Source organism: Lissotriton vulgaris, chromosome 3_1 (assembly GCF_964263255.1).
Source record: "Lissotriton vulgaris chromosome 3_1, aLisVul1.2, whole genome shotgun sequence".
NCBI lineage: Eukaryota > Metazoa > Chordata > Amphibia > Caudata > Salamandridae > Lissotriton > Lissotriton vulgaris.
Window position 1 is genome coordinate 978,693,317 of NC_141689.1, and position 27,344 is coordinate 978,720,660.

The 27,344-nt window shown below is 44.9% G+C and overlaps 1 protein-coding gene across 1 annotated transcript in view; it reads left to right on the plus strand.

The window, feature by feature from the left end:
- The window catches only part of LOC147727286 (guanine nucleotide-binding protein subunit alpha-14), a 520,494-nt gene extending 500,397 nt beyond the window's left edge, over positions 1–20,097 (plus strand). The window contains exons 6-7 of the mRNA XM_086961341.1: positions 2,253–2,406; positions 16,052–20,097. Coding sequence (XP_086817467.1) covers positions 2,253–2,406; positions 16,052–16,242 — 345 coding nt within the window. The 3' untranslated portion in view covers positions 16,243–20,097. The remainder of the gene's footprint in view (positions 1–2,252; positions 2,407–16,051) is intronic.
- The last annotated feature ends 7,247 nt before the right edge of the window (positions 20,098–27,344 follow it).

Below are 27,344 nucleotides of genomic sequence, written 5' to 3' on the forward strand. Positions count from 1 at the left end.
ACCCACAGGGCCTTCATCATGGCCAGTATGATACTGGCCATGACGAGCCCCTGTGTATGCTTTTAGGAATAAAGCTTTGGATTGAAGATTTCACTGCTGAGTGAGTTTATGCTTCAGGGCAAGTTATTTGGTTGGATATATATATATATATATATATATATATATATATATATATATATATATATATATATATATATATATATATATATATATGATCTGCTTTCACTCTGTGTGAAGTCAAAGCGCTATGTGTCACACAGAGTTTTAAACCATAACAATCTATTATTTTACAAAAAGATCATCTTTCTGGTGGAGGGAGGACGAGGCATTCGCTTCCTCTGCACCAACAAAGTAGTGAGGAGAACATAAATGTTGAGTCCACTCCACTAATCCACTAAAGCAGTTATATAGGCCGTAGTGCTAAACAAGATGAAGTTTAAAGGATAGTTTTGAGCACATTTTCAAGATGGCATTGCCTCAAAGCTGAAAATTAAATTATTTGTGTTTCCATAAATGGAGCCAAAACCTATCCTGAATCCACCCCAGGTCTAAATAATTTGCTCAAATATTCTAGTGCTTTGGTTTGGCAATCGTGAATTAAACTGATGAAGCGGCTGCTAAAAAGGAGATACCATGGCTTGGTGTCAACCATCCCAGAGGGTCATGAGAGCAGGAGACTTGACTACATAGTCAGGAAAGAGGAATCTGTCATATAATCGTCATTGAATGAAGTAAATGCCTCTTTATGACAGACCAAATACTATAGTCAAAGTGAGGCTGAAATAAAAACCGTATTGGAACAAATTCATTGACAGAGTTTAAGATAAAGGAACAGTGGAAGATGTTATTTAGTGCTAGGATTTAAAGGTATATAAGCCCATGAGTGATATAGACTTGAAGAGGCTTGAATGAGAATTTGAGTGTATGGATCAACAAGTTACTTGCCGTCAGTAATGATCTTTCTGGTGAATACACTTTCTAATCGCAGATCCAGTCTGATGCCAAGGTAATATTCACAAGGTGCGGAATCTTTGGTTAGAATCATCTATTAGAACTAAGGTCTACCATAGTTAAGTGCCAAGCTTACTTTAACCAGCAACACTTTGCCAACGTGAACTTATATTTTTTTCTTCAAAGTTTGCTCAGAAGAAAGGGGTTTTTAAAAATTCAAGATCCATCAGTGAGATTTTCAGAACAGTAGATTTGGATTTGGAATGAATGTAGGCTCTTATTCCACTGTGATATAACCCTGATTGTTCTGTTTCTAAATCCCTCAACCCAGAAACTACTAAATTATCAGAACCACCAGGCTTCTTAATTATTGGCGTTGACTTCAGTGCACAAACAAGATTGTCCGTGCAAAAATCACCTGATGGTTAGCAAATGCAACAATTTAAGCTATGTGAAAAGACGGAAACAGCAGCAGTCATAAGCAGTGTTTAATTTGTGAACAAATCTGCAGGATAGTAATCCACCCTAATTTCATACGTTCTCCAAGCATTACCATCTTTAGTCCGAATCGAGGACTGATGCTGTATGTTAAAGCAATCTCGCACATTTCTTTAGGTTAGAACTACTTTTGTATGGCTTGTATTCTAATCGGGCTACATTAATTTCTAGTTTAATGCTGCTACTTACTGCAAACCTTTATCCACAATCCATTGTTGAATGACACAAAAAGTGACTTGCCCATTGCATTACTTCTCCAGGATCTGTGCACCTTCCATGGGTTGATGTGTGGTCTCTGTACCCCTCGTTGTTTCTGTTTTAGTTGGACTTTGTGTTAAATCGAATCGCTGCTGCAAAGTAGAACGGGTTTGGGATATCAGTAGAGTTGGTAAACGAGCTCTAATGATGCTGAAGGGTAACTAAGTTTGCCTATTTGAAAGGGTCCAGGGTTCTCAAGAATGGAAGGTTTTAGCAATCCAGTCTAAATTGGGATGATGTCAATGGTGTAACTTTTTTATTGAAAGTTTAGAAACTTTTGGAAAACCAACTACAGCCTGCTTTATTTAGGGTCTTAATTTGAAATATATTACCAGTTTGAAATTGTGAACCTGTTGACAAAAAGTGTGAAGTTGAAAGATTACATTTGATTTCCAACCGTTATTTCTGTTTATGTATATTTTTATCTAAACCTCCTGTGTTTAAGGTTTCATATGTCTGGTGAAGAATGCCCTCTAAAGGTTCTTTTTCTGCTTGATCCCATGTGTATGCATGCTTACATTGTTTTGTAAATCTCCTTCCCATAGAATCGAATGGAAGAAAGCAAGGCCTTGTTCAAAACAATTATCACGTACCCCTGGTTTTTGAACTCTTCAGTCATTCTGTTCTTGAACAAAAAGGATCTTCTAGAGGAGAAAATCCAGAACTCTCATTTAATTGATTATTTTCCAGAATATGCAGGTAAGTATTTACACAAGAGATGAGATTTTTTGTTGTTAAAAAGATGATTGTTACAGCATTGTTAGAATTAAAACTCATGAAACTATCCGGAGATAAGGAGTTTTCGTCGTACCACTGGGCTTGGCTGCCTTGGAAAAAGGCCTAATGAGCTGTCATGTGGGAACTGAGTTTTACAATGGGAGTTTCCTCCCAGATAGCGTGGCTTGAGTATGACCTGTGATTAAAGGTGTGTGAAGATGGCGGACCTAGGTTCACCGAAGGTGATGAGGTTTTAATCAAAAGTGGATGATCCACCTGCAAAAGGTCCGTTTCAGAGGAGAATTCCCAAAGAAAACCTACTTTTAGAAAACAGTTCAACAAAACAGGTTTTTGTGGCAGTCATACTTAATACTATTTTTATTTGCTGGAAATTTTGCAACAGGCCAAGTGTGAAAAGTAAAAAAAAAAAAAAACTTTACAACTTCTCAAAGTTAAAGAGTTTCTAGCTTTGCACAATTCTGTCAATGGAATTCTCTTTTATTTTTTATTTTTTTAACTGAAAAAGAAACATTGTAAAAGGATGGGGGGGGGATGAGCGGTTTTAACAGGCCTTTTTCCTGTTTATAATATCACCTTGAAAAGGGAAGAAAAAATTGATTGGGGCTAGACTGACAGGAGCGGGGAAATTAATGTATAAAGGTGTTGTTGCACCTCTGTAGTTAAGTTCGACACTTCAGTACATAGGACATCCCCTTTTTTTGCAACCTTGATACTTTTCATCTCCCAGTGCCTGATTTGCACCGAACTTTGGGGAAAACGGTCTTCAAACCTCAAGCTGTGAACGTCTAAAATTTGGTCAAGTATGTTAAAAGTTCAAATGTGAAAAGGGGGGTGGCGCCCAAAACTTCCCTTTTTATTTAAACTCCTATTCATTTCCCATAGGAAACCTTATACGCTCTAAACGTGAAGTATGTTGGGCAAAGGTTCACCAAATTTTAGTAGCATGCCAGTTTTTCTGTCATTTGGTGTCATGTCTTGGTTTGTTAAAATGTCATCCAGACGTTTCTGACATATATGACAAAATATGAGTGCGGACTGTGTATGCTCCAGGATCATTCTTTCTGGATCGTGATCTGTGAATAAAAAAAAGCCTGGCTCATGATGTGGTGATATTTCTCAACTGCAACTTTGATCTTGTGTAACTCTGAGATGTGTTTGGAGAGGAGTGCAATTGGATGTCAATTGATTAAAGCTGCACAGGGATAACGCCGAATTACATCCTTCTGAGGTTGATTAAGGAAGTTTGTCCGTTTTTTATTTTGCTTTCTGTATAACGTGCTCTCAAGAAACGAAATTGTTTCTGAGCGATGAATGCTTCTTCAGCCCCAGACATCACCATTGCCATTCCGGAAGGATACAAGATCATCCGAAAGGACCGCATCAAGCATACAGGAGGAGGCATCGCTATCGTCCATAAGAACTCCATCCGCACCTCAACCAGCTCAGACGTCAACCTCGCTAGCGCCGAACACCTTCACTTCCAGATCCACACCGACCCCAAGACCACACTCAGAGGCACCCTCCTCTACCGGCCTCCAGGACCCCGCGCACAATTCAATGACGACATCACTTACTTCATCACCCCTCACGCCCTCCCCTCCAAGGAATACATTCTATTGGGAGACCTCAACTTTCACCTGGAAAAGAGCAACGACAGCAACGCCACCACCCTTCTGGACAATCTCGCCAACCTCGGACTCAAACAACTCGTCACTACCCCCACCCACATTGCAGGTCACACTCTTGACCCTATCTTCACCTCCAGCAAACATGTCTCATTCAGTCACACCACAGCTCTTCACTGGACGGACCACAGCTGCGTTCACTTTACCTACAATAAGACCACAATCCACAACTATCCTCAACCCACCCTGCGAAGAAACTGGAACAAAATCACCAGCGACCAGATCTCCTCATCGCTTCTACTAAACCCCCCCGCCCACACCTCAAACCCCGACCAAGCAGCCATCAACATCACCCAATGGCTATCCAACAGCGCCGACATCCTAGCACCGTTGAAAAAACGCCTAATCAAGCTAGGCAGCAAAAACGCATCCTGGTTCAACGATGATCTTAAGAAATCGAAGAAACACTGTCGCTCCCTCGAAAAGGCCTGGAAAAAAGATCCTAACACCAGCACCAGGGACGCCTTCAAAAACGCCACCCGCATACACCACCAACTAGTCCTGTCTGCCAAGAAAGCCGCACTCAAAGACCGTCTAGATAACAACGCCCACAACAGCAAGGAATTATTCAACATCGTCAAAGAATTTACCAACCCATCAGCCAACTCCAACGACATCACCCCCTCCCAAGCCCTCTGCGACTCCCTAGCTTCGTTCTTCCATGACAAAATCGCAGACATCCACAACAGCTTCGACAATCGACCCGGAGACCAACCCACCCAATCTCCTGCAGGACCCTCACCCCCCTTGAACATCCTTAACGACTGGAACCCAATCTCCACTGAGGACACCATCCACCTGATGAACTCCATCCACTCAGGATCCCCAACTGACCCATGCCCTACCACATCTTCAACAAAGCAGACTCCATCATAGCACCACACCTCCGAGATGTCATCAACTGCTCCCTCAACTCAGCCACCTTCCCGGAAAGCTGGAAACACGCAGAACTCAGCGCCCTTCTGAAAAAACCCACAGCTGACCCCACCGAACTCAAAAACTACCGTCCCATCTCGCTTCTTCCATTCCCGGCCAAAGTCATTGAGAAAGCTGTCAACAACCAGCTCGCCGCCTTCCTCGAAGCCAACAAATCCCTCGACCCCTCACAGTCCGGCTTCCGAGCCAAACACAGCACTGAGACCGCCCTCATCGCAGCAACAGACGACATTCGAACTCTACTGGACAATGGAGACACAGTCGCCCTCATCCTCCTCGACCTCTCCGCTGCCTTCGACACAGTCTGTCACAGCACCCTTCTACAGCGCCTCAGAGACGTAGGAATCCAAGGAAAAGCACTGGAATGGATCACCTCGTTTCTCACCGGAAGAACACAGAGAGTCCGCCTCCCACCATTCAAGTCAAAGGCCTCTGAAGTCATCTGCGGCGTGCCACAAGGATCGTCACTCAGCCCCACCCTCTTCAACGTATACATGAGCCCCCTTGCGGCCATCGCTCGCCAACACAATCTCAACATCATCTCCTACGCGGATGACACTCAACTGATCCTATCACTCACCAAAGACCCTAATACCGCCAAAACCAACTTACACGAAGGAATGAAAGAAGTAGCCAAGTGGATGAAGCACAGCCGTCTGAAACTGAACTCAGACAAAACAGAAGTCCTCATCTTAGGCACCTCCCCCTCCGCCTGGGATGACTCTTGGTGGCCAGAAGCCCTTGGAAAAGCCCCCATCCCGACGGACCACGCACGGAACCTGGGCGTCATCCTGGACTCCTCACTCTCGATGACCAGACAAGTCAACGCCGTTTCATCATCTTGCTTCAACATTCTTCGCATGCTCAAAAAAACATTTCGCTGGATCCCCACCGAAACTAGAAAAACGGTCACCCACGCACTGGTCACGAGCCGCCTGGACTACGGAAACACACTATACGCCGGTACCACCGCAAAACTCCAGAAAAAACTCCAACGCTTCAGCCAGGCTCATACTAGACATCCCGCGTAAAGAACACATCTCTGGTCACCTGAAAAACCTCCACTGGCTCCCCGTAAATAAGAGGATTACTTTCCGCCTCCTTACCCACGCACACAAAGCACTTTACGATCTTGGGCCCGAATGCCTCAACACACGATTGTCCTTCTACACCCCCTCCCGTCAGCTGCGATCCTCCAACCAAGCCCTTGCCACGGTACCTCGCATCAACAAAACCACTTTGGGAGGTAGATCCTTCTCCTACCTGGCAGCTAAAACCTGGAACTCACTTCCCACTCACCTTCGCCTTACTCAGAACCACCTAGCATTCAGAAAGCAACTTAAAACTTGGTTATTCGACAAGTAATTCCCCACCCTCCCTCTAGCGCCTTGAGACCCTATGGGTATGTAGCGCGCTATATAAATTTCTTGACTTGACTTGACTTGACTACCATTACTAAGGAATTAGACCACTGAAAATAGAAATCTTATAGTTTGAGAGATGTCCATCTTCACAATGGATGCCATTTACTTTAATATCTGAAAAGGAGAGATTTTTACAGCTTTTCAGAAGCTCACCCTTATTTCCCAGTCTTTAGCACCCAAAGGTAATAGGTTCCAATGCATCAAATTAGTTATCAGATGTTCTCCATTCATATTTCGTACTCAGTCAAGTTGTATCTATCTCTGAGAAAACAAGATTAGGGTGAGATGGTCAAACTTGATGGTTCAAAAGTTAATTTGTTGCCACCGGTGCAGTTTCTTTGATACATTTTTATGCCAAACATAATGTAAAAGCATTAATTTTCAAACCCAGTGAAGCTGCAGCATTCTGAACCTACTGTAAGCTGAAGTACCATCAAGGTGGCCACCACAGTCTAGAGCAAGAAAAGTCTGGCTCGTGGCCCAGGCAGATGGCAAGCTCAAGTGGTGGCCCCTTTGTCCATTAGCCAAACAACGCAGGCCTTCCTGGCAAAGACCCTAAACATAAACTCCACCTCACAGCACTTGTACTCAGTGAGTAGAACCGAAAGGATACTAAGGTATATTAAAAAAAAGAAATTAAAAAAAGTGATTGATGGAATGCCTGAATTGATCTCAGCCGCTTGTAAATACTCGGGCCACATCTCATTCTATCGTAATCTTGGACACCATGACATCTCACTTTGGACCCAGACATATGCAAATCAGCCTTGATCTGTTCCAATGGGCACAGTCCAGCCTAGGTCCTCCCTAAAGCTAAAAGAACAAATGTAGAACCGTAGAAAAAAAGCAGTTATAGTTAGTTATCCCAAGAAAATATAACTCGTGCCCTAAGGTAACTATATCTCACGCCTCCACCATGCACGCTTTTTTCATCAATAATTTTACAACAAATGTTTCACTGATATTATCAATGATGTCATAGAAGGGGGGCGTGGCTAGCCAGCCATGATGGCGGTCGACTGCTGATAGAGCTCCGGAGCCTCCCGAGGAAGTTATCCTGCAGCCGGGAGCCTACGGGTGCCTGGCTCTGATCTAAAGTGCGGGACGTGGTACTGGCGCCCCTGTGCCTGCCTGGGGCAACCAGGCTGAACCCACGGCGGATCCTGTGCGGCTGTAGCGGCGTAAGGCCTACTGCGGCGCCCTGTGAGCTGAGGCCGGGAGCTGAATTGCGTGCAGAGGCGGAGGATCCCGAAACCGCCCCACCGCCCGCAGGACGACGAGCGGCGCCTCTGGCGCGGAACTGCCCCCATATCCTATCCTGTCCTGAGGCGGACACGAGAGGTACTGTACCTGCCCCCTGTGCTAGTTGTGCTAGTTGGATTGAGGCCTGGAGGGGAGAGCCGTGGGTCGGGGAGGAGGACCTGTTCAGCGCTCGACCTGAACGCTTAGCTGAGCCCGGACTGCGCTGGCGGACTCCGCCCTGTGGCGGCCTGAGCTCGATAGGCCGTGCAAGATCCTTCTGGGAGTCGGCGCGGGAGCAGGCTGCAGCGCTCTATCACCGGCGCTGTGAGTGCGGCGCATGTCCCTGCACTTAGGACTTGCAGAGCGACAGAGCATTGTCGGATTGGGCCCCCCGGTGGAGACTCTACGGATCGAGTGCTGGTGAGTGGTGGTTGCCTTGGAAGGCAAAGTGACCGCTTGGACTCAAGAGGACTACGTTGTGGGCTGGGGGGGCATGAGGCGGTGCTGCGGGGGCCTCCTAGCCGCTGAATTCGGCCGGAACCTGGCGGGAACAGGGCTGCATTAATAACTTATTGGACTGGGAGGACAGGGAGAAACGTCCCGGGACTCGAGAGGCTGACTATCCCAATATTTGATTGCCAGCCGCATGGTACGTGCCCTGGTTATATGTGCCGTCTGCCGGACTGAGTTATTTCCCCCCTCCGCTCCCTTTTTTCTTCGTGATTGCCGGCACCTTGTTCTCCGCATTCTAGAAGCTGAAATTTAGGAAGAGACTGCAGCTGCGGTGCTGGGGGTGTGTGTGGGGTATCCTAGTGGCTCGGCCTTGATGTCAGGCAAAGCTCCCTGAGAAGGGGACCTCTTCTTCCCCTCCCCCCTGATCCTCCTCTATTCTTACATCCCGCCTGGACTGCTTCAGCCGGTCTCCATCCTCTCCCCCTGCGGGACGCTTTCGGGGGTGCCGGGTTGCCCGCGCCCCAGCACGGTACTGCTTGTGGACCGGACCTCGGATTGGACGATAGCGGACATCCTTTGCTGAGCGGGGAAGAATCTTGACATTATGGGCCGCAAGGGAGCAAGGGGACCGGAGAGCCAGGGCAACTCTGACACCCCCCGCACCACGCTGGGCGCTGCGGATGGGCGCTCTCCGCCGGGGACTGCAGCGACTGCCTTCACTGGGGAGCAGCACCCAGACCAACTAGACCTGATTCTTAAAGAAATAAGGGAATCTAGATCAGCGATGGAACTACAACTAGGTTGTCTCACTACTAATCTGACCCTCCTGAAGGCGGATCACAGCAAGCTAGTAGACAAGGTGAAAGATCAGAGCCTCATCCTCGCGGATCTCACACCGACGGTGGCGGAACACTCCTCAATGCAGCAACTTCAACAAGTCACCACATTGCTGGATCGGGTGGAGGACGCGAAGGGGAGAAACCGGTGCAACAATATACGCGTCATAGGCCTGCCGGAACGCTGCGAGGGACCTTGTGCAGCAGACTTCATGGAACAATGGTACTGGGAACATGTCGTGCCTGAGGGGCTCTCGTCGTACTTCTGTGTGGAGCGGGCACATAGAATTCCGACTGGCCAGCCCAGACCTGTCCGACCAACCCGTCTGTTGATTGTAAAGATCCTCAATTATCGGGATAGAGACATTCTGTTGCAGAAGGCCTGCAAGTATTCCCTCATCCAATATGAGAATCACCGGGTGCCCTTATACCCAGATTATATAACAATGGTCCAGAGACAGCGCTCTTATCAAGCGGTGAAGAAAAAGCTACAGAAGGCCCAGCTCAAGTACGCGCTCCTCTTTCCCGCCCGACTGAAGGTTATCCATGAGAAAAAGAGAGGTGATGTGCATAGGGGAGAGCCAAGTTTCTACTCAAGGACAGTCCAAACAGGGCTCAGGGGATGGCTCAGGTCATGAAGACCGTAGATCCCTGATGTCCAGCAGGGGCAATGGATGCTCTGGCCCATTTCGGGAGCAACAGAGGAGGGACCAGAAAGGAGTGATTGCGACGGCCGGCGCCTTCCGTGAAGATACAAATAAAATTGCAACGGATTCAGACAATAGCACGTTACATTCAGACTCTGATCTTAGCGCAATTTTGTTCCCCACCATCACACCTCGCGCAGCTGGTGATAAGCTGGATACCTGACTATAGTCGCTGGGCGACTCTGAACAAAAACATAGAGTTGTAGCTTCTGGTATCCTTCATGATGTAATGTATTGATAATGTTATAACTATTTGTTCTGATGAATATACGGCCGGGATGTTGGGGGTTAGGTTTCCTGAGTGGAATATCGGGAATAAGACTTTAGGGCCATACCCCTTAGTTGTAGACACCCACAGAGATCCTGGGTGATACCGGATCCTCCAGAGACTGCCCACCGATCTGGGTCTGCCACTCAACTCCCTTAACAGAAATATCTCCTGTTCTTTTTCCCCGGGCTGGAGTACCGTTGAGCCATCAGTATTTGGCGTTTGACAGCACTATGACACCACTAGTGCCTGGCCACTTCCCTTTTGACGTACGCACCGCAATTTGGTTTTGTATGTTTGACACTCACTTGTTGGGCCCAGCGCAGTTTTTATGCTGTGCCAAGTTATGTTTTTTTTTTTTAGGGTGCAGGGTCTCCTGGTCGATCTCTACAAGGTGTATTACAAGGGGAAAGACAATACTTACTACCTGGGTAGATGGCGACTACGGCTGTGACTGAAGGGTCCTACAACTTTCTTACTTGGAACGTACGAGGGCTGGGTGCGATTAAAAAACGCCATAGAATTCATTTGTTTCTCCTTAGACACCACACACATGTCTCATTCCTCCAAGAGTCCCACCTCACAGATTCGGAATCCCAGAAATGTGGAAGAAATGGAGAGGTGACATTTACTCTACAACTTATTCAGCCTTTTCCAGGGAAGCGACTATTTGGGTCCGCCACGGGACACCATTTGAAGAGCTTGAGCGCCAGGTGGATGACCAGGGAGGATACGTTTTGGTGAAGGGCACTCTGGATGGGCCATTGATAGTCCTAGGAAGCATATATGCTCCAAATTACGAACAAGATAGGTTTTTATACAAATTAGGCATGGCACTGACAGAGTGGGTTGGGATCCCTTGGGTGCTGGTGGGGGATTGGAATGCAGTTTTAGATTTAGGCCTGGACAGATCACACCCTCCTCTTCAGACCTCCGGGGCGACCAAGTTGACTGACCTGTTTTCTTCCTGGGTGCATGGCTGGACGTTGTCGGATACATGGTGAGGTCTATATCCTACTCACAAGGAATATTCCTTGTATTCCCCCTTGCACAATCTTCACACTAGGATTGATCGGTTCCTGTGTTCAAGATCTATATTCACTAGAGTAGGGAGATCTGAATATTTAGCCAAGACCTTTTCCGATCATAGGCCCCTGACGATCACACTCCTCTGGGGTAGAGTGTCAGCCCCGGTACCCACCTGGGGACTCAGCCTGCTTCTTCTAGAAGACACCCCCTTTCGCACATCACTGTCTAATGCTATCACTGATTCTTTCAGGTAAAACTGGAACTCCGCCTCCTCGAACCTGATTGAATGGGACGCCATGAAGGTAATAGTCAGAGGGGCGGCGATAGGGCAATTATTAGGGGCCAGACAAGAGGTACAGCGGAAACTTTGTGAGGCAGAAAACCGATTGAAGGTACTTGAGCAGGAGGCAGCTCTCGATCCTGCGAAAAGAGGAGAGTTGCAAATAGCTTATGTTGATCATGCGGAGTTGTTAGAAACGTTACGGACAATAGATTATATATAGGGAATACCTACGCCGACAACACACCGAAGTCGATAAATCAGGTACACTACTTGCTCGACTAGTACGTGACCAACCAGACCCACCGACTATAGCTCAGATTTACACCCTGACAGGCACCCTGGTTCATACACAAGTGGAGATTAACGTGGCGTTCCACGACCATCTTCGAGCTCTCTATGTGCCCTTTGGCCCAGAGGACTATGGACAGATAGCAGAATTCTTGCAAGATCTCCACTTCCCGGTTCTGACGGCCGATACACAGAAGGCAATCGATGGCCCTATTACCCAGCACGAGATAAGTGCAGCGACCAAGAACCTCAACCGTAATAAAACGCCTGGCATGGACGGACTCCCTGTGGAGTTTCACCTAACTTACTCGGATATCCTAGTGCCATTCCTAGAGACGGTATATAGAGTAGCATTTGAGGAGGGCCACTTGTTGGAATCCACTATGCAGACACTAGTTACATCTAAAAGTAAGCCTGGCCATGACAAACTAGACATGGCTAATTATAAACCTCTCTCCTTGCTTTCCACCGAATACAAGATCCTCAGTAAAGCTCTGGCCAATCGTATACAATCCCACTTTCCCACACTTATACATCAAGATCAATGTGGTATCCTTCCCGGACGTAGCACGTCGCTGAATACGTGTAGACTGCATGCTTAAATGACGGCCACTCCACAGGAGGTTCCCCGGGCAGGGTGTATAGCACTTGATCTAAAACAAGCATTTGATTTGTTATCCTGGGCATTTATGTTCGAGTCTCTGAAATGCTTCGGCTTCCCAAATACCTTCTTAAAAGGGGTTTGTTTATTAGATGCTAAATCCCACAGCTAGGGCGCGTACTGGCCGACACATTTCAGAACGTTACAAAGTACATAGAGGTACGCGACAGGGCTGCTCCCTGTCCCCGATTTTATTTGTCCTGGTCCTTGAACCCCTAGCCCTCCGAAGCAGAGCAGACCGCGAGGGCATCCCTATAGATGGGACGCAACACTTGATATCTGTCTACGCGGACGAAATTTTGTTGTACCTGCGTGACTTGATGGCTGATCCCCCTTCGATTTTCACCATCTTTGAGAGGTTCGAGCTCTTGTCAGGGCTAGCGATTAACCCGGAAAAATCAGTTGGTTTCTTCTTTAGGGAGGGCCCACATTCTTCCCATATATGATTTGGTACATATTCGATACCGGTTTCCCAGACCAATTTTAAATATCTGGGTATACAGGTATATAGGACACCGGAAAACCAAATAGATGGCAATATCTAATGTGCTATAACACTGCTTCGCAGTAGCATAGAGTTCTGGACTTCCTTACCCCTGTCAGTTATGGGCAGAATTGCTATCTCCAAAATGAATATGCTTCCTCCCCTTCTATATTATTTTGTGAATTTACCAGTGATCCTTCCCCAAAATATTTTTAATACATTGAATACTATTCTGATCAACCTTATCCGGGGTACCGGTCGGAGACGGATTAGCCTTCATAAACTCCAATTAGGAACTGGGTCGGGTGGCTTCGGGGTTCCTGATTCCGGGGCTACTACTATGCTAGCCAACTCCAGTGGCTTTCTTATTGGACCGCGGGCAGGAACCTCCACGAGATCGGCTTCACAAGAGAATGACTTGACCGAGGAGAGCTCCACTCCTTACTACTGCTCAAAGCCCGGATACCCCCGAACTGCTCCCCTTTACTACGTACTGCCTTGTTATGCTGGAGGAAGGCAATCTCGCTCATGACCCTTAGAACACGTTGGGCAGAAGACTCTGATACTGATTTGACAGATAATGCATGGCAGCTTATACTAGAGCATCCTAAAAGAGTATCACGTAATGCCAGCTTCAAATTTATCCAGGCAATGGTGCTCCATAGATCATATCTCACTCCCAAGAAGATACACCGTATGTTCCTGAATTCCCCCCATTGCTGCCCTCGCTGTAAAGGGGATGAAGCAGACTTTATACGCATGTTGGGGTCTTGCCCACGGCTGCGGGGCTACTGGGCCGAAGTATGTCAAGTGCTCAATACTGTGACACAGTTGCCGGTCCCGGTTGAAGCCTTACCTTGCCTGGTAGGATTACGTAAAAGATCAGGGAAACAGAAAGTTGAGTTAACATTTCTGGACCTTGCTCTCATTTTGGCGGTCAGGGTAATAACGATGAGGTGGAAGTCCCCTAGGTCTCCTATGGTGACTACATGGCAGACAGATCTAAGGCAGTGGGGACGAGCAGAGGGAGCGGCCCTCAGGAGGGAGGAGGAGAGAGGTCACCGAAAACAACCCATAGCGTTAGAGTGAGAAGCCATGTTGCTGGAACTGGAAGGGCTCAACTTGGTCCAATCTCGTGTGGCGAGGTCGCAATAACATGCACGATCTAGAGGGTCCTATCTAGAGGTGGGCACCTGTCAGCAGGAAGTGATGCGAGATACTTGCTCCCATTCTCTGCAGACTTGACAGCCTCTAGTGACTGCCCAGGGGAAGCTAAATCATTGACAACTGATAGACCAGGAGTGGGTGGGGATGGGAGGGGGGATTGTTGGGGGTGGGAGTTTATTAAGTTCCAAGATGATAATTGATCTCTTATATCTGAATTGTTTTGAATCATCTATTCAATGATAAACCAACATCTGTCTAGGACGATTAACCTACCCTTTAATACGTTTATTTGTAATATGTATGGGATGAAGATATACAACGTATGCAATGAAAGGGGAAAAAATCAAAACGGACTGTGGTAATTGTATATATCTGTTTATGATCATGATTCATCGGCAGTCGATAATAAAGAGATACAAAAAATCAATGATGTCATAGAAGATGTCATGAGTGACTCATATGTGGGGTAATTAGCAGTGCCGGGTGCGAGTTAGTTTCTTGAGATGACTAACTAGAACTGCTGAATTTCTATGGGGATGTATATCCCCTACTCCCTGGAAATAGTAGATGCACGGCTATTGGTATTTTAAAATAAGAGGCTATTTATTATGCACATAAATGTTATGTATGAATTACGATGAGTTTACAGTAATCTCAGCAATCCTATTATGAAAGTAAATGAATATTAGGAAACCGCAAAACATTTTAAATCACCTTTCCCTAGTTGTAATGGATTAGTCTAATCCCCAGCACATACATACATACAGACACACACACACACTTCCCCCCATGTCTTGGTCTCTATAGCTTACTTCGCAGTGATTCTCTATGGAGGGGGTTCTGTGCACTCTTATATCTTTACCTAAGACCATGAATAACGCATCTGTTAGAGACACTCGAACAGAGAGCAACTGTAACAAATCTGCTTCCTTCTCAATTTAATCTGTGCAAGGCCAGATGGCATTGCAGTGCTAATCACTACATGTAGAACTCTTGACAGGAGATTGGAAGATTCCTTTCAGCTGCAATTCTGTTATTTTTCGTATTGCAACTAATGTCAACCTGCGTATGAATTAATGACAGCTGTGCAAACGCTCTAACCATCACTATTTATTAGTTCTGTAGGCCTTAAGACTTACACATACACACTCCAAAAAGTGTATACCCTTCATTTTAGCATACAGTTAGGCCTGGTTGTATGTAAGATGTATGTATTACTAGGAAAGGCCTGCCACACATGACAATACATTCTGAGATGCTTTCCCGAAAATGTTTTCTCTGTGAATAATAAAAAGTCCACATTTTTGTCCAACCTCTTTAACTAGCAGTTTTCTAAGGCTGCATCCTATCTCCAGTACTGTTCGGTCTATACCGGGAACTTTTTGTTTCGCTCCAGAGATGAGTCAATGCCCGTTATCCTTTTGCTAATGGCTGCTTTATATGAAAATCTCCTCCCTGGAAGACATTATGTACCTTACACAGACCCTTTGAGGGCCTTCAGTCTTGCCCATTGGTTCAACGTCTCAAATTGAATCCACTCAATTTGAAGTTCCATCTCACCTCACCGCAGTTGATTATTAACAGTGCAATCTTTACCTAAACCTGTATGACTGCTAGCCATCCATCCCTGAATTTTCTAAATCCTGGGCTTCAGCTTGGACATAAATCTGAATCTGTTTGTCCCAAATAGACGCTTTCGCCAGAGAAGCACTGAACCAAGCCATACTGCTCTGTTAAACAAAAGAATGAATTCTAGTTAAATGACTTAACATTAATGTTTCATGCTTTAGTCCTGTCTGTGGAATCGCCTCACATATTGGCTTATTCAAAATACACCTTGTCCTCTAAGGGTCTAGTGCCTGCCTACTTTCACGAAGCAGAAGATTAGAACACGTATTGGTCTGTAGTGTGAATAGTGCAGCTGTCAGTCATGTACAGCCCGTGCATCTGAAGGGTTTGACTGTATGCAAACTCCTTTTAAGGATACTAAGCATACACTTAATCGCTGCTCATCGTCATGGTAGCTGTGTTTTATATGTTGTCTATCTTCTTTGAAGTCACAAATAAAGTTGTTTATATGCAAAAAAAAAGTACATTGTCTATGTCTATGATTTTACAAAGACATTTTTATTTTCTTGACTAGGACCTAAGCAAGATGCCAAAGCTGCTCGGGAGTTCATCCTGAAGCTTTACCAGGACCAAAATCCAGATAAAGAGAAAGTTGTTTACTCCCATTTCACGTGTGCCACAGACACCGAGAACATCCGTTTTGTCTTTGCGGCCGTCAAGGACACCATCCTTCAGCTGAATCTGCGGGAGTTCAACTTGGTGTAGAGCTGATTTCATCCGTCACCACCGTACGACGACCCCCCATCAATGTCTTCTCCGTATACTATAGTCTTAATTTCACAAGCGAGTACTGTGAGATAGAAACATGTCTAGACATGTATTTGAGACTCTTCTGATTGCGTATTCCTTTCATTTATGTAGAATACATATTGGTTTGCAAAATATGGTTTGTAGAAAATATTTTCTATATGGAAAAAAAAGGTTTACTGATTTTCTTTTCTGAAGGTATATGTTGACATCTGTTTTTTATATAGTTTTTTCCCTTGTCGGATTTTGGTTGAGAACTTTTTTTTGCCACTTCTTTGAGAATAGGAATATTTAATGATGTTTTATAGAGCTATATTTGAATCTGGGCAAACATGCATTTTATTCATTTTTTTTTATTGTTTGGTATCCATTTTTTAACTACTCGTGTGGTATATGTTCTAACCAAAGTTGCCTTAGGTATGGTAAAACAGTGCTGCTTTTGTACTGTAAATAATTCCCATCATTAAACTAGGGAAACTTTTGTAATGTTTGTAATTGATTTGGGGATATTCATAATATTTAATAATGTTAGATTTTTTTGCATCGGAAATGTATCTCCTAGCAATGCCAAGCCAAAAATGGTTTATTTTAAATTCTCTTAAATCTATAGTATGTAGTTATTTTGCCTGCAATATATTTGTGTGAACAATAAAAACACTCACTTTGGCCATTACCAACACTACTCACGTTATCCGTGAAAGCCAACCCAAAACCAAACTTGATAATCGTGTAGCAAAGAGAATGTGCAATGGAACCACAGGCGTCAAGGAGTGTGAAACTAAATGGAATGATAAATGTAAATATGTATTTTTATATACATGTATGTATATATGGCAGTGACTTTTTGAAACATGTCTAGCCCTTTTATTAGAAAAAATAAACAGCTATGCAATTATTAGTGACACCAAAATATGGCAAAATGTTCGACTGCTAGACTATTAAAACTGGGGGTGCAGCTACGAGTCTAGTAATGTGAATTGTCCTCCTTTGCTCTAGTTCCTGGCTCTAATTTATTGACGTCAGCAGTCTGCTTTGGTAAAAGACAGCATGCTTGTGGAAAAGGGCTCTGACACATTCTGTTGACTGTCATCTGAAATTGAGCCTTCACTCCATGAATTCAGAGACACTCGCACACAGACGATCCTTGTTGAATTTCTGGATGTAATAGCATGCTACTGGGGTACTCCTAGCGCACCTATTCATGCATCCAGCTTCAGGTTCGTAGTATGAGCAGTGATGATTAACCTAGATCTCCCCCAGCAAGTTGCACCAATTTATGTCCAATAAATGTCAGAAGTCAATGTTTTTTCCCTCTCATCACAGAGGGAAATGTCTGGAATTGCAACAAAATAAAGACAATGATTGGCAAAGCGAGCAGGCCTGTCTTGTGTAGCTGGAATATACACAGCTGGCACAGCGTGGTGCCATTTTACCATCCATGTGCAGTTGTGATGTAGAAAATGACCCATCCTGATTTCCAGTGATCTCAGCACTGACGAAAGATGACTAAAGCAGTACATCAAAAGAAACTGAACACGGAAAAGCTTAAATTAAGTCTCATATATGTGGGTACGCCATAGTATGCTACACCTTGTTACTACTAAGCAATACCCAGACACATACAAAAACCTGAATAGAGAAGCACAGATAAAGTGGATTTTTTTCTTTTTTTAAAAATAGGATCTGGGTGCTGATGAGCACATGGCATTTATCTTCAATCATGTTATTTAAAGTAGGAGTTAAAAATAAAATTCTTGAATGCACTCCTTATTATTCCATGTAGCAAATTAAATATTACCCAGTCTATTCTCTCTTTAGCCATACAGTTAGGGAATTGAAGCAACTCCAGAACTAGTATTTTGTGACCAGTCAATCAATTTTCAATACCTGTTGAATTTCTGAATTACCGTATAACTTGGTCAACACCAAGAATTTTATCACGGATATCTGCGACTCTAGAAGGGATATGAAGTAGAATCTTGCCACATGCTCACGTTTTCAATCAAATCCTTATTCGAGAAAGGAAAGCAGACGTTCTAGCATCTTCTTTAGAACTGGTGTTTCAGTTAAGATTATCCATTATATAATTGTTCATCATAGAAAGCAATCAACTTGTGGTTCTTAATCCCATCCAGTGTAAATACTGCTTTAGGCTGCAATAAATCTGCATTTTAGACTCACTTAAGTAGAACAATTTGGCAGAAAGACTTGACTCGGCACTATGAACCCATTGTGATGGCACTCTAAAAAGTGGTACAAAATAACTTTCATAATCAGGATAGTCTAATGTGTAATTTTTTTTTTAATGCTTCTGTCCATTTTTAAGAATGTTTTTGGAACAATGCCCATAAACTACAATAAAGTGGTGTTGCCTACCTATCCATCTAGGGATACTTTTGAGGACATTGTATTGGTTTTGTCATAATCCTCTATTTCGTTGCAAGTATCGATCAGGTCCTCCGTTTCCCCATAATGAGAAATGCAGCAAATCGCTGAGGAATAATGAAGGAAAAGACAAACTATTTTCAATATTTTACTTGTCACGACAATAAACAAATTGCACTTTGTGTAGATTTGCAGGCATTTGTAAGTTTTTTTTCCTATTAGTGAATTGTGGCCACTAGTTTCTGTGTGTATGACACTATTTATCTAATGGCATCAGGGCTCCAGATAACTGGAGTACCGGTTAGTTTGATTTGTACAATCGTGTCAGTATCCCTACATTAATCAAATGGGGATCACACGGTATTCTGCCGCTGCACTACATTGTTGGTCTGTGTATCTACAACTCTCTTCTTCAGCCAAAGTAGGTCTTTAAGGTAAAAATGTTATTTAGGCATATTAAAGGTTACATTTGTTGGAACTTTGTCCTAATTTTTTAAACCCTGTTTATTCACCTAAAAGTACACTTTTTACTTTCAGAAGTCAGAAGCACAGAACTCGATCTTAAAAACTTTGTCTGGAGCCCTGAGCAGAGTGCTATCGTTTCTTTACACTGTATTTTTTTAGTTGTTGCAAAATAACACTTTTTTTGTATGTTTTTACAATGTAAAATCCACTGGGAGGAAGGATGCCAGAGTGAAAATGTCAGAAGTGGGTATGATGGCAGATGGTTTTATGAAGTTTGCACTTTTTTTGTTGCTGTGTTAAATATTTAAGGGCACCCCTGATCTCTTCCCTCTCGTTTTAGCACTTTGTGATATTAGTGATGCTGTTTAGTGAGCGACACTCCCCACTTTAGATCATAGACAGCAAAACTGCTAAGCACCAATAGGAATCACTTATTCTAACTGGAATGCTGGTTTAATTAAAAGGAAGCCTAAAAAGGGGGGGGGGGGGCATAGGAGCCTTTAACTTAAAAAAGCCACTCCCTAAAATTTCCAGAAGGCCACCTTGTCATTACCTGGAAGCCAACACCTCTTTTACTCAACATATCCTTTGTGCTAACTATCTTCTTATTAGATGTCCATCATTTATTTCTAAGCAAGTGGGGCAGTTAGTTCAATTGTTGCTTTATTACTCCAAGAAATATATTTCTGTAGTATTCAATTACCTAACTCCTTTAGTTACTATTGTGTCCAATTCTCACTATGGGCTCCATCAACTGTGTTCATAACCACTGTACTTGCATCTGTGACTTATTAAATCCATCTTATGCCCCAACCCACCATGACAACATACCCCATAAGTGGAAACATGTTTTTTTCCTGTTAAAATTAAATGTAAATGTTTTTCACCTGGTGAATGTTTCCAATTAAACGGCATCTGTACTTCTTTGATTTATGAATAAATGTTCATATTTTCTCCTAGAAACTGCCTTCAAGAGTTCATTTTTCACCCTAGAGTTCGTTATATCCTCAGTATTACATTTATTTGTTATCAGCGTAGGTCCTCCCAGCTGCTCAGCCAGAGTGAGAGATGGTAACGGAATGTTGGTGTGAATGTGATGTATGTAATGCCAGGGTGCCTGAGTGGTGACCGTGATGGGCTGAGCAGCTAGGCAGGCTGCTCCTGGTGGGGCTAGTACTTGACCAGAGCTGTCTGGACAGAGATTGATGCTACCTTGACATGGAACCAATAAAGAAGACTTGGATAATACTACATGGCTACCAGTGTCTCTATGTACAGGGTACAACAGAGTTGTTCTTTGTTACTCTGCTTGCAGGACCCCGTATCCATTGCAACAGGAATGCACTGCTGCTGAACAGTCTGCGTTTTATATATTGTGACATCGTTCTGACTTAAAAACAAATTTGGTAATGATGACACACTTGTGGAAGTTCCTCTTAGAAAGACCAGTTGCTTTAAGATAGGTGAATGGTGACCAGGCACTGCAGGGTTGAGCAGATGTAACAAAAATCAAGGTGGCATTTGGCATACTGAAAGGGGGCTGAGTTGTTGATCGTTGTGGTGTCCAGGACACAATTGGTAGTTTAGCAGAGACAAGAGTCTCACAGGGAGCCTCCGTGCCACTCCCATAGCAAGATGGCAGCCGCAACCCATCTTGTTCATTGTTCCCTCTACCACATAACCAGTTCAGTTCTTTAGCTTTATTCGATTTTTGTTTAAAATCATAAAAGCATACATTTAAAAACACTCATGACAAGAGTTATATACAAAAAGCACAAAAATGGCAAAAAGATAAAACATTTGTCCATGTTGCATGAATAAGTTCCTTTTTTTCATAGTAGAATTCATTATTTTCCATACCCATGACCAATGTACGTTGCTACGAGGTGATTGAAGCCGGAAAAGCCATGGCCACAGAGTGCACGGGTGTTTCTGCCCTTCGGGTGAGCTGACTCTGCCCTTAGTTTTAGTTGAGGGGTATATACCATGCTAGGGTAAAAGTCGCGTAGGTCCCAGATGGATATAGAGCCAACACCTTCACGGGGGTACAAAGTTCGCAGGTAGGGAACGGCTGAACTGCTTCTAAATTTTATTAGAACAAGGTCACCATCAATATCTTTTTGTAGGGGGCCTAGCCAGCCCACCCTTCTAACAGAGATGATGGTACCGTCAAAACCTGGGGGCAGGGGCCTGTTTTTAATTAACCAATACGTGACTTTGTTAAGTTAGTCTTGTTCCCGCTCAGTTTTTCCATGTTTGATTGCCGGGACTCCCGCAAGAACACACACAAAGGGTGCAGCCTCCGGGGGTAGCTGTATGTGCTCTACTCTTGAAGCAGTATATTGTAAAGGGCCCGGTTTGTGGTTAGCTTTAGGTGCATTGGGGGTGGAAGGATAGGGACTAGGGGGTGAGTTTGATTGTTACTGTTTGTACCAGGTGGGTTGGAACAGATTGATGTTACAGATTTTTCAGTGCGAGTTTGGTTGGCCTTAATACATTTCTCTAATCCCAACAGTCTATCCTCTAGGGTGGTAATTTTGACAATCAGTGGAGAAATGAGTGAGCTAACCATTTGTTCAATCTGGGACAGGAAGTTCGAATTGAAGGAGGTTACCAATTGGTCTATTTTTTCTTCCAGTTTTAGAAGGGGGTTAGTTGCAGTCAGTGGAGAGGTAAAACACAGTTTTTGTTGTTTTGGTTTATTCCCTGTGGGCGTGACCCCATCCCACTTCCCTTTGCTAGATGAGGACTGGGGAAAAACTGTGTTTGGTGTATTGACATTTTTGGGTTGGGGAAGTTGTACCAGGGGGCTGGCGATTGGGGTCGACATACTGGTTCGTTTAGCGAGGCAAGGGGAGGAACTTTTGATTTCATTTCTGGCTTCCACAGTGGCATACCTTGTTTTGCAGAGGGAATTTAGCTCGTCCAGCAGCGAGAGGTGTTGCACTATACCATTCGTTGGGTCGGGCGGTTGGTTGGTGGATATGCTAGACTTGGGAGGTTCATTCGTAATGGCGGTGGGCGGAGATGGCCTACATAGAACTTGTGACCCTGAGTGCAAGCCTCTCTGGCTGATAGGTTTATTGGTCACCCCCTTGTGAGTCATCATGGCGTGTGCGAAGGTTAGGCTATAACAAGGCCTCAAGGAAATCTGGGGGTATTAGAGAACTTTCAACTAAAGTCCAGTTTGTAGTCCCTTGCCAGAATGTCAGGAAGGTCAAAAAGTTGTTACCTTAGCAGTGTGATGGGGACAAGGGGGGTGGCCCCGCCCCGTACTCCTCGTGCCTCTGAGGGCCCCCTAGGGCCCGCCCTTGGCCCGGGCTTAGCCCGGCGCAGTCCCGCGCGCATCCATGCAGGACGAGGAAGTGGGCAGTGCTTTATGCGCCTCCTGGCGCTGTGTGATGAGGGGTGCGGCGTCCTGCACACGAGGCTGGTGGGAGGTGTAGTCCTGACCGGCAGAGCCAAGCCCGGCCAGTCAGGAAGTCCAGTGCAGGTTACTCGGCGGAGCAAAGCCCGGCCGCCACGCTGAACAGGAGACAGATGCGAACGCCTCAGCGGAACTGAAGAGCTCGGCCGGCGTGGAGACCACTTGACAGCCCACACTTGGTACTCGGCAGTGCTTTATGCACCTCCTGGCGCTGTGTGAGGAGGGGGGCGGCGTCCTGCACACGAGGCTGGTGGGAGGTGTAGTCCTGACCGGCGGAGCCCAGCCCGGCCAGTCAGGAAGTCCAGTGCAGGTTACTCGGCGGAGCAAAGCCCGGCCGCCACGCTGAACAGGAGACAGATGCGAACGCCTCAGCGGAGCTGAAGAGCTCGGCCGGCGTGGAGACCCCTTGACAGCCCACCATTCAAGGTGGCTGCCAAAGAAGGATCTGGGTAAGCTACATTTCTTGGTTATACTAGTCAAGGGCTATATTAAATCATGTATTTTCCTACCTCATCTTGCCTGGAAACATTTATTATGGGTTTTCTTCTCCTGATTTGCTCCACTCCAGTAGTTTTATTTTTTGCTTGCTTGACTTTGGGAGGCATGCTGTAATTGAAGCTCCTCCTCTTTTTAGGTTTCGCCTGAGCCAGTGCATGCGCTGCACTGCGAGACAGTTAGTAAGTGCGCCTTATTCGGTCTAGAGCCCTACCAGTCAGGATTAGTTCTGAGCCCTGACACACAGCACTTGTTTTTAATCCTGCTGCATCTTACTTAAACTCCAAGCCGTGTATGTAGCCTCCTTTTCCCCATGCCCCCTTATCTCAACCTCATTCCCTTATCTGATTTAATCTTGCTTCATCCCCATATTGTTCCCTCTTGCCATGCGTTTTCCCCCAACCCGCTTCCAAAGTCAGGTCTTTAAATAACTTTCATTTTCCCTCACCTTGCTATCCCTTCCTTTTGCATTGGTAAATCTAAAACCCAAACTAATCCATCCTAATCAAAATAGGTTTCACTGCAATTGGATCTATACACCCTCGCCCCCCACCAGAAGTTGCCGGTGCAGGTAAGAGCGGTGGAGCGGGGTGAGGAGGGATACTCGACAGACGACGGCGAGGGAAAATGAAATATTTAATTTTCTCTCATTTGTCGAGTCCACCCCCGCCCCAGCGCTCTTACCTGCACGGGCCGCTCCTGCCCCCCCATTCCTCCAAATCCTCTCAGGCTAGCCAACCAGCTGCATATATTGGGAGGCCTTTATTTTGGTTTCCCTTTCTCCCTCAATAACAGTGTGGGCTACTACCCCATTTTAGAGCCATCATCCGTAAGTAGTCCAGTTCGATCGGCGTACAGAACGTCTAAATGCCATGGAATATCGGCTATAAGACTCCAGCAGATAGTCACATTCTGCTATTATAGGTCAGAAAGAATCATAGAAAAATAAATTATCAACACTGATGGTTTATTTAGCCTGCCAAATGCCCTCCTGCTTTGTTACTCTCTCCCTCGATTTGCAAGCTCTCTTGTGTGCCTCTTATACGCCAAACTATCTCCCCCTGTCCTCCATGTTGCTATTTCATGTGTTCTTCTCCCCCCATGTTGCTCTCCATTGTGTGCTTCTTTACTCCTTCCATATCCTCTTCCCAATTATACCTCCACCCGCTCCTCCAATACCCCGTACTCCATCTTTAAAAAAAAATGTTTTAATCTTTTTGTGGTGGTGGGGTTAGGGTGTTTCGTTTAATATATTTTTATTTTGCTAATATAGCCATAAAAATGCCACAATGCAGCGTACAGTTAAAATGTGAATTATACAAAACTTGCAACCATAAAACTCTATGAAACACAATAAAATCCTATTAAAACATACTGTAGGAGCAGTACCACTCTATAAAATAGCTCTTAGTTCATAACCAAATAGGGAAAGGGTCATCTATACATTAAATATACATTTCTGCATGCAAACGGGCTTCCAGAGCTCCAAAGTGTCTTCGAAGGGTTGATAAAATCGCATTTCTGCCCCATAACCCATTTTGGATTATATTACCAATTCATGCAGCGACTCCTGTATTACAATTAAAAATCTTCCTATTGCACTTGCCACATTTAAAAATCTCATATTTATCAAAAGGCTCAGGGCTTGATCCCGGTTATCAATTTTATAGGCAATAAAAAGAGGTTTTAATAATTACTTCAGTTCTTCTAGAAACCACAAACAGTCCAGCAAAATATGTGGGCCACTGCATTTTACTTGTAGTCCACTTGTACCCAGATCCTGTTTATTAGTCATTGCAGTTTTATCTTCCTATCTGCATTACATGGGCTCAGGCCAACTCTAAATTTCAATACCGCATTTCTAAGCTTAGCATTAGGCATAGTCTCGATATAGGAGAACAGGCCTGACTCCAGCTTGACAAGCCTGCAAAGAAGTCTATGCCTGTGGCCAGCGACTCCCAAGAACCCCAGGAAGATTGCCATTTTTCAACAAAGACCAGATCTCCCGAAGACCGCGGCCCTGTCCAAAAAACTCCAACTCCAAAGACTCCGGATCCAGGCTGATCCGCGACCCCTGGTCACTCCGCACCTGATGCCATGGCCTTAGTCTGAGTGGCTTACCTGTCCAGTGACACCTCCCCAGTGATCCAGACCTTGATTCCATCGGTGGCTGACCTCTCCTGGACCCCACAAAGTTGCTGCAGCCTCAACACGAAGGGTCCTCCTGGCTGCGACCGGCTCCAGTAAATAAAATCTGACACCAAAAGGCACCCCTGCATCCTCAGCCCCCTGACCTTGGGGAGCCCAGCAGACAGTACCCAGACCTTCCCCCAACATCCCAACTTACCTGTCCAGCTGGTGGTCATATTCATCTAGCCTCCTGGCCCAAGCCTGCAGCCTCTTTGTGCGACAGAGATCCTCAATTCGCTTGTATTGGGCACCAGACGCTGTTTTGCACATTGCACCCGGCCGCCCCTGTGATGCTGATGGTGTAGCTTTGGTGCTGGCTTGTGGCCCCCCCCCTGTTCTTGCCTTAACCCCAGGGGCCTGTGCCTTGAAACCGCGGACACCTACCTGCAGCCAGCACCTCTTGTGGGTGCCCCCAGTCTCCATTGACTAACATTGGGCCCAGTGACCTCTGCACCAGAGACGTTTTAAGGCATGGGCAAAGTGGGCTCTAGCCCAGGGCCCCAGCCCTCCAGGTGGCCCCTGATAGGTCTGGCTCTGTTATCCACACAGACCTGCACTGATGACTGTGTATGATTTTTAAACACAGATTGTTTTAAATACCATTTTCATTAAAAAAATAATAATAATATAGGTAATATGTGGGAGTTTGTTACAGACATTTTAGGAGAAAGATTTTGTTTGTTTTTCAATATCATGCCACAGTCATAAAAGGTTCCTTTTAGGTCAAAATGGGACCTCTCATATGAGAAATGGCAATGGGTTGCAGGTATTATTTGCAATAGTATTAGTGAGCTGCTGCTGTGTTACAGTATTGAAAAGACAAATCACTAGTCCTGAACATTAGATGGAAACCCATTTAGAACTTGGACATATGTGCCTCTGCAGTGTCGGTGACCTGGACAACAAGAGTATGAAAGACCTGAAATTGGACCATAAATTCAGAGTTTTTCTGAACAGAGGGACCCAAAATATGTTTGGCCTAGGGACCCCAAAATCCTTAAGATGTCTCTGCTGCACCTGGCCACCCCAGTGCTGCTGGTGGTGCAGTACCTACCTTAAACTGAACCTTGCCATTGTTGGTCTAAACCTACAAAGAATGGAAGAGTAAGTTGTGGACTTACCTGTTAATGCATATACATGTTTTCCTTCAATAGGATTGCATTGCATTTCTCCTATTGCATTTGAGTGTCTATCGTTTACACTGCTAGTTTGATACCATTGTTAATTGACATCCTGAAATTATTTCTATTCTTCTGTAAAGTAATTCTATTGCTTTCTGCAACACAATACCTACAATATCTGAAAAGTATTACTTGTCTTAGAAACTGTTACCTGCAACTGAGTTCTTCTTGGTTCTGAAAATAAAACAATTGGTCTCGGATTCAGCCTTTGAGTGTGTGTAATCATTTCTTGCCTGAGTATGTACAACAAATGCTTAACACAGCTCTCTGATAAACCTAACTGCTCGACCACACTAGCACAAATGGAGCTTTTAGTATTTTCTACTTAAGTCTCTGTAAGTTTCTGGGGATCCACTGGACTCTGTGCACACTATACCTTACTTTGGTATAGTATATACAGAGCCAGCTTCCAACAATACCATCTTGGTGGAGGGACGACGAGCTGCCAAAATAACATTAAACTTCAGGCAGAAGATCAAAAGCTTCACAGCGCTCGGAGAGACATTGTCACTGAGGTGGACTTACCTTGATGAATGTGTGATTACAGGGAGCCTCCCTCGCTCTTAGCTTTTTCAAGCACAAATTGCAGTAAAATTCTATTTTATCCAACGTGTGATATCATGATCTACTTGCGAGTACAGGGTCAGTCCTCAATCCTCTTATTAAGGTAGGAAAGGAGGGTATGATTACGGGAATCTAGTAGTCCTGATGAAAGCCGGAGAAGACACAAAACCGGCTGAAACATGTCGACTCGATTGCAGAGAGGAGGGGTGAATGGTTCATAATCTACCTTGCTCACCTCCATCCTCTGGTTTTCGATACCTTTTTAATCCTGGCCAGGGAATCCATGAATAAAATAGGAATTTGGATATCCCGGAGTTATTTTTACATCTGATTTTCTGCACTTATTCTTTGCT